The 15,101-nt window shown below is 33.1% G+C and overlaps 1 protein-coding gene across 1 annotated transcript; it reads right to left on the bottom strand.

Moving 5' to 3' along the window:
- Window positions 1-5,673: 5,673 nt before the first annotated feature.
- Window positions 5,674-12,951, bottom strand: LOC114312290 (IQ domain-containing protein IQM1-like). Its single transcript, XM_082925380.1, has 8 exons — window positions 12,441-12,951; window positions 12,242-12,356; window positions 11,874-11,939; window positions 11,033-11,121; window positions 10,851-10,938; window positions 6,637-6,867; window positions 6,401-6,502; window positions 5,674-6,297 (listed from the first exon to the last, which is right to left on the bottom strand). The coding sequence occupies exons 1-8, from the start codon at window positions 12,923-12,925 to the stop codon at window positions 5,824-5,826; spliced, it is 1,650 nt and encodes a 549-aa protein (XP_082781506.1). The 5' UTR covers window positions 12,926-12,951; the 3' UTR covers window positions 5,674-5,823.
- Between the last annotated feature and the right edge of the window lie 2,150 nt (window positions 12,952-15,101).

The raw sequence follows: 15,101 nt of genomic DNA, 5'->3' as shown, positions 1-15,101 counted from the left end.
CTGGATCTGGTTCTCGGTCTCTGCATTATCAGCACTCTCCTCTATTTATAGGCTCTGAAGATAACTGTCGAAGTGGCTGATAACCGTCGAAGTAGGTGATAACTATCGAAGTGATCTCCATGATCACTGAGTATGGCTTTGAACAATTTGCTTCCACTATTCCACTCTTACGATTGGACTTCCCTCCTGAATTTGAATTTAAATTGTAAGCAACCCTTTGGCTACGTCACCTTGGGTATCTTGATTGTTTCCATGTCTCGCGGATCCATTGCAACTGCTACAAGTTGCCATGCGTCTGTTGATGATTGGAGACCTTTAATGATTTCCCAAATTGCCCTTTATGATTCATGTGTCAAGCTGCGATAGGTTTGTACAAAATATATAGCCAAAAATTATCTTCCAATGTGAATCATTAATTAATTCTGGAAGAGATCAATAATCACATAGGTACTATGGACTTCTTTCTAGTGTAGTTAGTAGTGTATCTTTCAGCTTTATTTGGTTCACTGGAATGAGATGGATTGGAATTTGAATGATTATTTCTTAAATTCTTTTATGGAATGATTATTTCCTTTACAGGTAAATGATGATTCTATATGTAAAGTATTTTTGAATATTATTTTAGTCAACCAAACATGGGAATGTATATTTTGATGGACTGATCATTTCATCTTATCTTATTTCAGTGAACCAAACACTACCTGAAGGTAATGTCCCAATAGTTTTAAGAGTCACGCTATTATGTAAGTCTCTGTATTGATTCCACACTGTGTTGGCTACAGGTAGGGCAAGTGCTGATTATTATTAGAAAAAATGAGGACACTCATGAAGTAGTAAGGGACCCATTAAAGTTGACCATTGAGCATTTGCTTCATCAACAAGATTTGGTGACCACATTCCCAAAATCTTTAACCTTTTCAAAGTACCAAATATAGGATCACTTTGCATTGCAATCTTCCATTTTCATTCTCAAAGCTTGAATGATGCTTTGAGGAAAAATAGAAATAGACCTTAGTTGAGCAAACTGGATATGGAATGAGTGAGACTTGGTCTGCCATGGATAATATTATTTTTCACTTAGGTTGGGCCACAATACTTCTTTTGAAATGAACTGAAAGGAATTAAAAACTAGGGTCAATTACATTGGCAGTCCCTATAGTTTGTCCTATGTATCATTTTGGTCCTTAATTGGCTTAATTTTGAGCCTAGATTTTGAAATTTGTGTCATTTTAATACAATTGAAAATAAAGGTTAAGAAATTAGACCAAAAATTTGCATGTGAGTATGGGGGATGGAAATTCAAGCCCAACCCAACCAAGGATATGGACCCAAAATTGTTTAGGAAAGGTCTAGACCCAATAAGGCCCAAAAAAAAGGGCCAACCAAGCCCACGACATATCAACAAAAGATAGGATACGATTCAGAACATGTCAGATTAGCTTAATGACAACCGTTAGATAAACATGAATCCAATGGCAAGGATTACAGAAAGTTGGCCATCACTTAGACTGACACTGATAAAGAACAATACCGTCTGATCAATTCCAAATCTGACGATCAACTTTCAATATAACTTGGCCACTATGGTCTGACAATAGCACAACCGTCCAATAAGCAGAAATCCTACAGTCCACAATAGATACAAGTTGGCCGCTAACAAAAGTGACCCCTGACAGAAGTTTAACCATCCAATCAGGGTTGGCCTTGAGATTTATGGGGCCTTAAGCGGACTCCAAAAATGGGGCCCTCTTATACAGTATCCACAAAAAATTTACTTACAGATATAATTGTTAAAATTATAAATTAAAATTTACTTTCATATATTAAAATATGAAAAAATCATTACAAAGACTAAAAACTTATAAAAATTTGGTCTTATTGCTTTGTAGTTTAGCAATAATCAATACAAATAACATAATTCACTAATATTTGATAACAAAAAGATTATGTTATTGTAATATGATAGCACAATCACAATTCAATTCACAAATCAGATTCCATTGACTATATGATTGCAAAACACAAATTATTGAAACAAAATTATGGCAAACAAAATTAAGGGAAAGAAATTAGGAAAAAATTATTCAATTAAAATATGATAAAGAGGGCACAAAAATTTAGGCAAAATTATTTATTCCAATAAAATCTAATATATACATCTATAAAGAGTGTGTGAAAGACATTTATGCTGACGAATGATAATGCTCACATTATACTATTTGGACTGCTTATATATATAATATATGTGTTTTTAATTTCTTTGGACTAATTATATAAAATAATTTTTGGGGGGGCCTGTTAGACTGGGCCCCAATCAATAAAAATTAGATTGAGCCTATTTGAATATAGTATAGAAATAACAAATTTGGAGCGTTATATATTTTGTACAAAATTTTTGGGACCCTTACTTGCCTTAGCCCAGGGTTGGCCTTGCATCTAATCAAAAGAAGATCAGCAGTTTAGGATAAAGCCTAAATCAACTATAAAAGGAGAACCAAATTGTCACACCCTAAATTTGAGGCATGATCGGCCGTAGCCCACAAGGCCTTAGCCTAAGGCACACGTAAGCTTAAATAAGAATCCATAGTCCTATAGAATAAATGCAACAATAATTCAATCATAATTAAACAAAAACCTAATCTAGTAATATGTCACAAGTATAAACGAGCAAAGCTAGCCCTAATCAATACTATGCATATATCTAGTGGGACACAAACAATTCACATAACAAAATAATCCTAAATGAATCTTAACCAAAATATATGCTCAAAACTGACATAACAATCTAAAAATAACAAATGAATGTGCTAGAGGCATATGCAATAGAGTCCTTGCTATGCTATGAATTCACTCTAAGTCCTTCTGTCACTTGGAAATGTTAAACAATTAGGTCGGTTGATAGCTCAGTGAGTAGAAGCATAAATAGTAAATATAGTTTAAAAAACATGGCTCAATTCCAAAATAAGATGTATATAACATAAACTAGATTGACATACCGTTTTGACAAAACTATCTGATTAAAAAATAAGGTTCCACAGTTTAATAAGAAGTATTAATTCAAAATATCAATGGATCTCCAGAGCTGTCAAATCTGTCAATGTGCGGCATCTTGAATTTTTCTAAGAGACACAATCACGTCACCCAAGCTAACATCCAAGTCCGAGATGCAGTCAGGCCCTTTTGTGTAGCTTATACTCTTATACATGTGTTGGAGCATGAGAATCTCTCCATTCTCATTAGAGTTTCTCTTATTTCGTTGTTTTGTTAATTTTTGTTGGTATAGAAGCCTAGGCAGGGTTTACTCTACGAGAATAGACTGAATCTCCCCTCTTGTCACTATTTCATGAACTTGGGTAGTTTATACCCTTTTTAATGTGTTTGAGAGTGAGAATCTCTTTATCCTCGCCGGAACCTTCTTATTTCATTGTTTTGTTGATTTTTGTTGCTATAGAAGCCCATGAAGTGTTTCCTCCACGAAAATAGACCGAATCTCCTCTTGTCACTATTTCATTTGTTTGGGTAGTTTATACCCCTTTTTATGTATTTGAGGGTGAGAATCTCTCTATTCTCATCGGTGCCTTTTTTATTTTGTTGCTTTGTTGATTATTGATGATGTAGAAACCTAGGCATGGTTTTCTCCACGAGGATAAGTTGGATTTACCTTTTCACAACTTTCTTTCATGGATTCGGGCAGTCTATGCTCGTTTCCATGCGTATGAAGGCTAGGACCTCCTTATCCTCGTCGAAATACTTGTTTTAGTTATGATAGTTTTTATGCTTATCGTGTGTGTTGGAATGGGTTTCTTCTCTCCCTACCCTTACTCTTATCTCGCATTTTAAGCTTATTCACTTTTCTTTAATTATTGAGTTGTCATCATGACATTCACATGATTATATTAGGCTCATGCATCTGAACCCGGATTATTATGTCTTAACAAATATCATTATGTGGTGTGCTTTTCATAATAATCCATATGCAATCCTTAGTAGCAATTGGTCTCGTAGGATTCATTTTATGTGTATGTTCGCATTTCGTAGATTATTGCATCTAGGATCATGAATATTTCTAACTAGCTATCTTTTGTTGCACTTGGCTGAAGTATTCGATGAGTTTTCTTCTTATTTTCTTTGCTTATCATTTAGTCTTACATCTAAGATCATGCATAGATTACTAACCCCTTACACTCATGGCATGGTGCAGAGGAGTACTTAGTGAGCCTTTCATCTTTCTCTTGAATCATGTGTGTGTTTGCTTCTTACTATGTCTAGCATACTGCCATGAGGCTACTTGCTTATGTGTTATTTTTATGATTGCTCATTGTGTAAGTTGGAAAGATTTTGATCTTTTTGCATGTTGGTTATCTCGTATTTCTACAAGATTGCTACTTTTAAACCCTTTTCAAATCATGAGATATTAGAGTATTCCAAAGTAGGTGATTCAGTCTATACTTGTTTGCTTCACATAGTAAAGCTAACATTAATAGTTGGGTTATATGATCATATTATGTTAATAATTCTCATATCAAGAACTAGTAGAGGCCGATTTTTAATAAGGTGAGTAGGGATGCTTAATTCATGACCTTCCCCTCTCATACCGAAACTCTCGGATCAGATTCTTTGGTTGTGACGGGCAGTGACCTTTAGTTTGAGTCAGGGTTTCTTAGTTTTAGTTTTTCCTTAAAAAATTAGATGATGACTCCACGTCTCATGTTTGATCTATATTTATGATTAGTGGATTTTCATCAAATATGCTAAGTCTAGACCATTCACTCGTATCTCACATTGCACCTCGGTTATTTTCATGAGCCGAAGTTTGGAAAGGGCTGAGCTGTTGGGAAATGGATCCCATAACCGTATCTACAATCAATCAAACAATGATTAACACAATCCTAATGAAACTGAAAGCAACAAAAGTAGTACGTCCTAGTGTAGGACGAATCCAAAATAAGACTGGTATACCCACTCAAGGGGTTTCAAGTTGGGGTAAAAACCCAAGATGCTACAACCTTTCCACCATATGAAATTTTATTCCCGAAGTTTGTGAAATGACTAGGCCAACCACCGATATCATCACCAGGGCCTCCACTCCTAAGAATGTTGGGTTAATCCAAGTGGTTTTGCTTTGATATAGAGCTTGTCATAGTCCTCCACAATGATCCTTGTTGAGTGCACACCGAACTCATCACGACTAGGTATACACCAAAACCATATCTAGGTATTCCATGCTAGAAACTAGCTCACATGAGCTAAAACTAACATGCAAAAACACTTATGCTAAAAGTTGTAACCCTAAACTTTACGCTAATATTACGATGACTGACACGGTCAAACCTAAGTTCGATGCAATCCTACCAACACGAATCTATATGGTGACTAACATCGATACCATTTTGATGTCCAATCGATTGAGACTCGACATTTCATCTTCAATGTACCACAAAATAGTCATAAAGAAAATACCTAGAAGACTATTAGTCAATTCTAGAAGTTAAACTACCCCAATTTTACACAATGTAAGGAAATGAAAATCTAATTCTCATAACTATATGAGTCACACTACAGCAGCACCAACTATCGTCTCAACCAACACATGAAAGACCAAACAGTCTTAAGACAAAAAGAGCTCAGTCTTAAGGGCACCATAAGTACTCAAAGCCAGAAGTTATCATCTCATCAAGCCCAATAGGCTATAAAGAATTCACCATTCAGTGGATTGGCTAAGGTTAGCAATAACGACAAACGTACATCATTTTTTTCATAAGACGCACAAAATTCAATGTCGCCAATTTTTGAGAAAAAAAAAATGTGCTTGTAGCATTATTGTTAGTTTGCAATAGGAACATGCAGCCTCGGGCTAGGGAGTCCCATGTTCAAAAGACTAGGTGAGAGGTGTATTTTTGGACTAGGCCTTGGCGAAGGGATCGGTCGAGTGCTCGATGACAAGGGTCCTGGATTGATTCGAGGAGATAAATTGACATGTTCTAGTGCCTGAAATTGAAGCTCCGGAGGGTATTCCCTTACACAACCAATACGTGGACCAGCTCCAGTAGTCCATTTAGACGATAGGTGCTTCCCCAACTTAAACACTGGTACTTTAACATCGTCCACAGAGATGTCAACATTGTGTTCTTGTTGAATGGCAGATATTGTGGTGTCCATTGTGAGCTTTCTTGCGTCAGTAGTTTCGATGTTAGTGGATTGCATAGTCTCTTTATTGGACCCCCTCATGAACTCTAACTTCATCTCCTCGCTTGTAATACCTTTCAATGATGGGTCATCATCATCTATTGCACATCTCTGTACAAAACAACCATTTAAATGAAATTAGATTCATTGATTTGGGTATCTATATATGCATGTCAATGCATAGGAGCAAGAGGATTCCAAAATATATAATTACCTTGACACTAGTCAAGTCCACATTGTGCTCCTCAAGAAAGCTAATGAACTCCATGAAATTCTCTTCTGTTGGGTGATAATGACCACTATATGGCCATATAGCCTGAAGAAAATCGAAATAAATAAATTCAATAAATCAACAAACCAAACATAACTTCAAGGTCACTTGGTTTGCGTCTTTGCAATATATATATATATATATAATAAGCATCTGTGAGAAAGGGCTCAGATACATACCTCAAGAAGGCCATTGTGGGCAACCAATCTCCCAGCTGCAGTTGTGGCACCTCCTGCTAGAAAACTTGAGTGTTGAAATAAGCCTTTCTTCTTCTGCCCAACATATAAGTTTCTTGATGTGCTGAGGACAAATATCCACTTTGAACCCTCAATGGTCTCCAAAAGTACCCCACTTTGTTTGTAAGCAAGCTTCCCACCTTCTACTATTACTTCATATGCTTCCCTCTCTTTCTGTCATACCAATCAATGAACACCCCACAACATTCACTCATAAGAGCACATTAAACTCTACCTATAAATATTTGAAAAATAATTAATTGACAATCATATTGGATAAAATGAAAATGTTTATGATCCCACTTGTCCTTTTCATTTTCTTTCCCCTTGACAAATCTCTCAACAAATCCAAAATCCAAATATAACCTTAACTAGAAAATGGTTACTCTAACAAGGGAAATAAGCATAAAGGGGAAAAAATAAACAGTAGCTAGGTTTGGTTTTAGTTTTTTGAAAATTGAATTTTTTGTTTTTCATTTTTTTTGGTTATCAGTGAATATTTTTAAAATTTTAAGTAATTTTTTTACTTTTTTAGATGCACATTACTTAGATATATCTAAAATAGTAAAATATTTGTGAAAAAATATTTAAAAAAATAATAAATACACAAAAATATGAAAAATATATTGAATTTTTGTACGTTTTGGCATTTAGTGTATTTTTTAAAGATTTTTTTTTACAAATATTATAGCGATCCCGGTTGTCCCTTTTCTGCTCTGTTGTATTCCGGACTCGGTTCCGTGGAGTTGGTAGTTGTATCTATCTTGTTGTCGTCCTTTAATTCCATTTGTTTGAGTTATAGGATGTGTTGGGCTTGTTTCGAACAAGTGGATTGAACCTTGGTCTGAAATCTTGTTGCCGGGTTTTTGGTCGTTCCGCTCGAGCGGGTCTTGTTGCGCTCAAGCGGATATTGCACACTCCCAGTTTTTCGTGTCCCTGCAAAACTTCTGCAGGTGTGATTTTTACGCTCGAGTGGGTTTCTTTACGCTCGAGTGGTGGAGCTCGAGCGAGTACTTTGGCGCTTGAGCGGGTAGTACCTTTTTGGTGTAAGTTCTGAGAGGAGAAAATCTACGCTCGAGCGGACTGGTTTTCACGCTCGAGCGGATGTGCTTTATTCTTGTGTCTTGGCGCTCGAACGGGTCTTCTTGCGCTCGAGCGTACCTAGTTTTTTGTTCTTGACGCTCGAGCGTTGTGTTCTCCGCTTGAGCGGGAATGTCGTATATCAGTTGGCAGCTGGCGTTTTAAATTCACTTTTTACTTTCTCTCTCTCTCTTACTTTCTAAGAAGCCCTTTTGAGAGTTCTTCTATCTAGAAACTCCATTCTCTCTAGGGTTTGATCTAGTTAGAGTGTTTCCTTTGCCTTCGGTCTTTGTAAAAGTTGGGTTGATCGTCGAGGGCTATCCATTGATCCGAGAATATTGAGTTTTGGAGCACGTTGAGTTTCTTCGCCTTCTTTCCTTGAGCTCCGAATTTGAGGTAGGGATTCCTACTCACTCTTATGGGTTTTAACCCAGATTTTGAGCTTATTGTTTAAATGGTTGATTTTGGAACTTAGGGTTTCAAATTGTGTTAAAGAGGGTTTTGTGATTTTGGGCTCATAATATGTATTTTGGGTTTCAAAATGATGATATAGTTGTTGGTTGGTGACGTTTGAACCCTTGAGTTGATAGTGAGAGTTGGGGGTAAAAGCCCTAATTTGTTGTTTAAAATTAATTGGTATAATTAATTTTGGAAAAATTGTGACTTTATGGAATTAAGTTGGAAATAATGAAATTGGCGCATTATATGGTTGAATAGTGGAGTTAGATTTATTAATCGCTCACCTTTGAAAAAATTGATATTTTATCTGTTGGAGCTTTTATTATCTGTTTAGAAATAATTGCTTGGGTTACCGGTGGAGAGTAGTTTTGATTGTTGTAGACAATGCATGATGATTAGGCAAACTAAAACTAATCAATTGGACATGTCATAGAGTATGACGGTTGATAGAATACATTAACGTTATGCATTGATTGATTATATATATGACCTTTGTGTATATACGTTGTGTGTGTGGGAGGAGATAGGGGATGTACTCCACGGTTTAGGGGAAGATAGGGGATGAACCTCTAAACCAAATGTTGTTTGGGAGGACATAGGGGATGGACTCCACTGATACAGCTCATATGCTTGTCAGATAATGTGTTGATATAGCTCATATGCTTATCTCTGGAAGTGTTGATACAGCTCATATGCTTATCATTAGAAGTGTTGATATAGCTAATATGCATATCTGTTGAAATGTGGATACAGCTTGTATGCTTATCTGTTGAGATGTTGATACAACTAATATGTTTATCTATTGTAAAATGAGAAATGTTTAATATGAGTCACTGTCTCATATAAGTGGTTGGCCAGGTTCTGAGCCGTTGATGTAGATTGTGAAATTGATAAGAAATGGAAATTGAAATGAAACATGAACATAGTGGTCATGAAATGGAAATGGGTTATGAATTAGTTTATGGAAATTAAACATTTATCAATTGCTAATGTCTTAGTTATTACTCATACTGTGTTTAGCATATCTCTACTGGGCGTTGGCTCACCCTTTATAGGACATTATTTTCAGGTACAGGTAGTATGCCACCTCCAAGGACATATCTTGGGTGAGGATGAGAGTTGAAGACTCTTTTTGTTTATTTTGATATATTACTTGTAAATTCAAGCCAAGGGCTTAATATGTATTGAGTTAGCACTCTCCTTTTTGTAACCAAGTGTTAACTTGGAAAGCTGTAAGCCCATAGGGCATTTACTTTTGTTGTTAACATGTAATACAGTTGTAAGAATTACTCTGATAAATAGAAATGGTTAGTTTCTTTTATATCAATGCATGTCTAAAGTGATGGGTTTTATGTATTATTTTGAAGGCGTTACAAATATTATACTTTTTAAGTATATTTATGTTAGGTGTGGTTAAAAATTTTAAAAAAAAAATTTGCTTAAAATATATATATAAAAAAAATTCATTGGAAACATTAAAATACAGAAAATAAAAAAATTGAGTTTTTTGTTTTTCATTTTTTTTTTGTTATTAGTGAATATTTTTTAAATTTTAAGTAATTTTTTTTACTTTTTAAGATGCATCTTACTTAGATGTATCTAAAATAGTAAAATATTTGGGAAAAAATATTTTAAAAAAATAATAAATACACAAAAATATGAAAATATATTGAATTTTTGTATGTTTTCGCATTTAGTATATTTTTTAAAGATTTTTTTTACAAATATTATACTTTTTAAGTATATTTATGTTAGGTGTGGTTAAAAATTAAAAAAAAAAATTGCTCATCTCATCAATAAAGTTTTGCATTTAGTATATTTTGATGTACATTGTTGCGTGTTTTGCTCATCTCATCAATAAAGTTTCATTTTCTTTGCTGATCAAAAAAAATTAAAAAAAAAAATTGCTTAAAATATATATATAAAAAATCATTGAAAACATTAAAATACGGAAAATAAAAATAGTTGCTTGGTTTCCAGTTTTCCAAAACACTTTTCAGAAAATTCTACTTTCTTATTTTCAGTATTTTTTTGTTTTTATTAAATTTTGTTAATATTTTAAACAATTTTTTTACTTTTTAGACACACCTAACATAAATACACCTAAAAAGTAAAAAAATTGTAAAAAAAATCTTTTAAAAATTCACTAAATACCAAAAATATAAAAAAAATACAAGAATTCAGTATATTTTTTGTATTTTTATGTATTTATTAATTTTTTAAAATATTTTTACTTTTTAGATACATCTAAATAAGATGCATCTAAAAAAGTAAAAAAAAAAATTAAAATTTAAAAAATATTCACTAAAAACAAAAAACACAAAAATTAAAAAAGTCAATTTTCAAAAAACTTAATCTAAAAAACTCAAACCAAACACAGTGAGTAGAATTTTCTGAAAACTATAACCAAACAAGCTGAAAAGTATTTCTCCTTTTTTTTGGTACAATAAGGGTATTTTTCTTTCAGCTTTTTTATTTACTTATTACTTCTTTCCATTAATAAACAATGGAGTCAACTCTTGTGCAATCCAATGCCTCCCTTTAGCAAAATCAAGAACCAATATTAATGCATATAACCATGTCTATGATAAGATCATAAGACTATTTTAGATACTTACCGGTCCCAAATATTTGATGCACTGATGTTGCAAAATAGTCCTTGGACAATTTTCAAGATTTATTTCTTTACCATCTCCAACATCCAACCTTAATTTTGACAAGGAAAGGAGTTAGTAGATTTATGACAAGAGAAGGTAGAGCTTCATTTAAAAATGTATAATTCTGTAGTTTTTGGGCTTACCAGTAAAAGAAGGGTTGCGAGCTCTGACTATTAAACCAGACATTATAATATAAGTGCAGATTGTGTCCGTAACGATGGCGTGGATCAATCTATATGAGAAGAAGAAGAAGAAGAAAGTATAAGGACAACTTTTGTTTTTCAGTTAAGCACATAATCTGGAATTTGTGTTGGTTGTAGACTTGTCAAAGTTTTGAGCATCAACACGGCCTGTCTACAACGGAAGATGAAGTAGTCCATAATGAACTTTACTCATATATGAATCAAGTTAAATGATTAATGTATTAATCAAGTTAAATGCCTATCTTAAAAATAATAGTAAGTTGTTGGGGGATTTACGTGTAGGTCCTAATAGGTGGACTTATTATCCAATAAGTCCTATGATAAATAATTGTGTTTTTCATCAAATACTATTAAAAAAAGTTACTAATTATTAATTTTCAACAACAATTTAAAATTTTGGTTGCAAAAAAGTCACTAATTATAAGTTTTAGCGATAATTTAAAAAAATTGTCACAAAAAAGTTACTAATTTTTAACTTTTAGTGACTATTTGAAAATTCATCACAAGAAAATGTTATTAATTGTAAGCTTTAGCGACAATTTATAAAAATCGTGACAAAAAAAAATCACTAATTGTTAACTTTTAGCGATATGCAAAAAATAGTCCCAATAAATTATTTTTAGCGACGATTTTTATAGGACTTATGTTTAATAGGACTTCATGGAAATTAAGTCCAATTATTAAGACTTATTGATAGTTTATTCTAAGTTCTAAAAGAGGCTAGAATTGTCTTAAAAATGAACTTGATCTCATGTAAATACATAATGGTTATTGTACTTACAGCTTCTAGCCAGTGTCTCAGGGCTAGTTTTTTAGCTTTCTCATCCTTAGATAAACCCTTTCCAACCTACAATCATAGAAAAGTGTATACATACAAATATATATTACTACTTAATATAAGAATTTGTCATTAAAAAAAACATGTTTCAAGAACAAGTAGTTTTGGTACCCATTTGGTAACCTTTTTTTTTCCTTTTTTTTTTATTTTTTTTTATTATTATTTTTTACTGTTTTTGTGTTCAAAAATTTTAAAAACTTGAAACAAAATACGTATGGGAATTGTTTTCGTTTCAAAAAAAAAATGGCATATTCTTCTTGGTATATTATGCTAGTTTAAATTGGCTTGTATGTATAATATCAAAAGAGTACCTTAGCTGCCCTAGTCCTAGCTCGTGCCCATCGCGAAACGGCACTTTCAGGTTTCTCAAGGTTAAAGAATGATACTGAGCTCTGCTTAAGAGTGGCAAAATCTAATGCCTTCCACCTACAAGAAGTAAAAAAAGCCATTGAATCAAAGAATAACTAAAAGCAGCCCAAAGAAGAACATGAGATTACTAAAAGAGGGTACCAGAGCTCCTCAACAACAACAGCACAATCTGCAAGGTTTCTTCTAGTCCTGTAACTCTTGTAAACTTTCTGCACTTTAATTGCAGCCGCTTGAAACTCACTGGCCGGCCTTGGAGAGAACAAAGTTTCCATTTCAGGGAATGATTTTGCAGTAATTGATTCATCATCTTTAGTCTTTGAATTTAAATTTTCTCCATACAAAACTAGATCCTTATAGAAAACAGTTGTCTCGAGTTTTAGCTTTTCAGGCTTCCATTTCTGATACCTTAAAGTTTCTTCAATGACCAAACTTTCAGGACAGTCAGATGCATTACTCTTGTTCGAATTACTTCTTTTGAAGCTAACTTGTCTTAATGTTTCCATATCATTTGAGTCAAAGCTAATTGATCTTATTATAACTGTATTCTCATCTTCTGTCAAACAAAATGGGTTGTTATTTAAGATTTCTTTTGAGGTTGATAAGATTGAAGACAAGGACAATCCCATTGGTTCACAAAATATAAGACTTCAATATCAACTGCTCACCCTGCTCAATAAAAGATTGAAATCAATTAAAATTATTAAAATTTTGTTCTTCTATGCAATCAACATATTTGATAATTGTACCCAAAAAAATATAAATAAAAAATAAAATAAAATAATCAGATATACTTTGAAAGACCAAAGAAATACCCTTAGAGCATCTCCAATGTTGTGCTATATGGCATGCTATTGCTATATTTTGTCTTGAAACTTCCAAATTCGCACTCTAATGATAAGTCATTTGGCTTACTATTACCTATAGGTAAACATTGTGTTAAATATAGAAGGTTTATCTATAGTTAAAAGCTTCATGTCTATATTTCTCTTCCAAGGACTCACATATAGCATTTTGATTTGAAGAAGTTGAAAACATTGCATCATATCATTGAAGCAAGATTGTTAAAATCAAACATTTTAACACTATTCATTACTAAATTATAGCAATAAATAGCTCTTTATTTATCGAACCATTGGAGATGTCCTAAGATGGCAACATAGTATGCCTAAGATAAATATGAGGCAATCTTTTCTCCCTTTATTTCATGAATTCTGAAAAGACATTTTTCAGAAACCAGCTTATAGCTTATCAAACTTTTAATAAGGTCCTGTACATCTCATCGAACCCACACACCTAACCCTCCTTTTACATTACAGTGATAGCAGTCTCTTGCATTGGAACTGTCCTTTAATTTCACCAATTTGGTTAATTTTTTCTTTCAACCACTTTAATCTCACTTTATAAAGCTTCCCATTTTACAATTGATCAATACATGAAAGTTGACAGAACACAAAAGCATTAAGCAGGAGCATGTCATGGTGCACCGAAATAGAAAGAAAGAAATCAATAAAGATTGGAAAATTAGAGAGAGAGAGAGAGAGAGAGAGAGAGAGAGAGAGAGAGAGAATTGAAGGCTTGTTACCTAAAAGTCCAACACACCACCAGTGTAGAGTCTCTCCAGAAAGGCCCTCGTAGTTCTACCTGAAACAATCATTCAAACATATATATAGTTAAATTTCAGCCTCATCAGTTTGCCTCCCTTTGTAGATAAATGCGCAAGCAAAAGCTATACAGCCTATACGGAGAGAGACACGGAGAGAGGAGATAAATGACAGGGAAAATTATTTGATAATTCTAGGGCAAGTTCATGTGGTGCTCTAAATTAACAAGTTTCAAGTAATAAATGGTTCGAGATTATTGTTCAAAGTCCACCAAACATCGAATTGAAGTCCCCACCTAGATTGGAAAGTTGGCTTCAAAATACGTAGGCAAAGGGACAAGGACTGTTCAAAAGAGAAAGGTCTTCGAAATGGCGGACCCATCAAATGGGTTTGTTTGAATACACAAAAAGAAAGAGAAAGAAGAAAAAAATGATGGTGCGACAAAAACGGTTTCTTTTCCTGCTTGAATCCACAAGGGTTTGAACATAGAAGAGTTCAAACATTTTAGTTTTTTAGATACTACATTGTTTTTTATTTTTATTTTTATTTTTTTATAACAAAGTGTTCGGGTTAATTTATACACATCTTGATTAAATGTAGAATCTATGTAAAACGTTCATTCACATAAATTGGACAAATTTCAAACAGAGCTCGCTGATGTAATCCCAAGAAACAAATTACTTCTAATAAGAGTTAAATCTGATACTCAAGTTATACGCAAATTGTACCTACTAAACCAACCCTTAAAATTTAGAGACTACATTGTTAGGATGTACTATACTATATAATATGAGAGAGAGAGAGAGAGAGAAAAGTATAGAGTAGGTAAAACTGTTGACTAGATAGAATGGTGGAAGAACAAGGAAAGGAGTCGGTATATTAGGGAACACTATAGTACACACTTTTGTGTACGATATATACCTATTACACATTGTTGTGATAAATATTATATATTTTGGTAATTATTAAGAATTATGATAATTTGTTATTTAGAATGAAATTACGCATTTTATAATATTATTATGCAATTTTGTAGTAATGCTATATATGTTTTTTTATCCAAATGTTCTCTAACTATAAATGTGTAACAATATCATAAAATATGTATTGTTATCACAAAAATGTATAATTTCTTTTCTCAAACATAAATTGTGGTAATTCTTACCAAAAAAAATGTAATATTTACCATAATATGGTGCAT

The sequence above is a fragment of the Camellia sinensis genome, chromosome 4 (genome assembly GCF_055761805.1).
Source record: "Camellia sinensis isolate YWXY chromosome 4, ASM5576180v1, whole genome shotgun sequence".
NCBI lineage: Eukaryota > Viridiplantae > Streptophyta > Magnoliopsida > Ericales > Theaceae > Camellia > Camellia sinensis.
Note: the sequence above shows the minus strand (reverse complement) of the source record. Positions and strands in the feature narration are given on the sequence as shown.

Coding starts and splice junctions, on each gene's coding strand:
- LOC114312290 (XM_082925380.1), bottom strand. CDS start 12,925: ATGGGATTGTCCTTGTCTTCAATCTTATCAACCTCAAAAGAAATCTTA. Junction 11,940..12,241: donor CTAGGACTAGGGCAGCTAAG/GTACTCTTTTGA, acceptor CTATGATTGTAG/GTTGGAAAGGGTTTATCTAA. Junction 10,939..11,032: donor TCGCAACCCTTCTTTTACTG/GTAAGCCCAAAA, acceptor GTCAAAATTAAG/GTTGGATGTTGGAGATGGTA.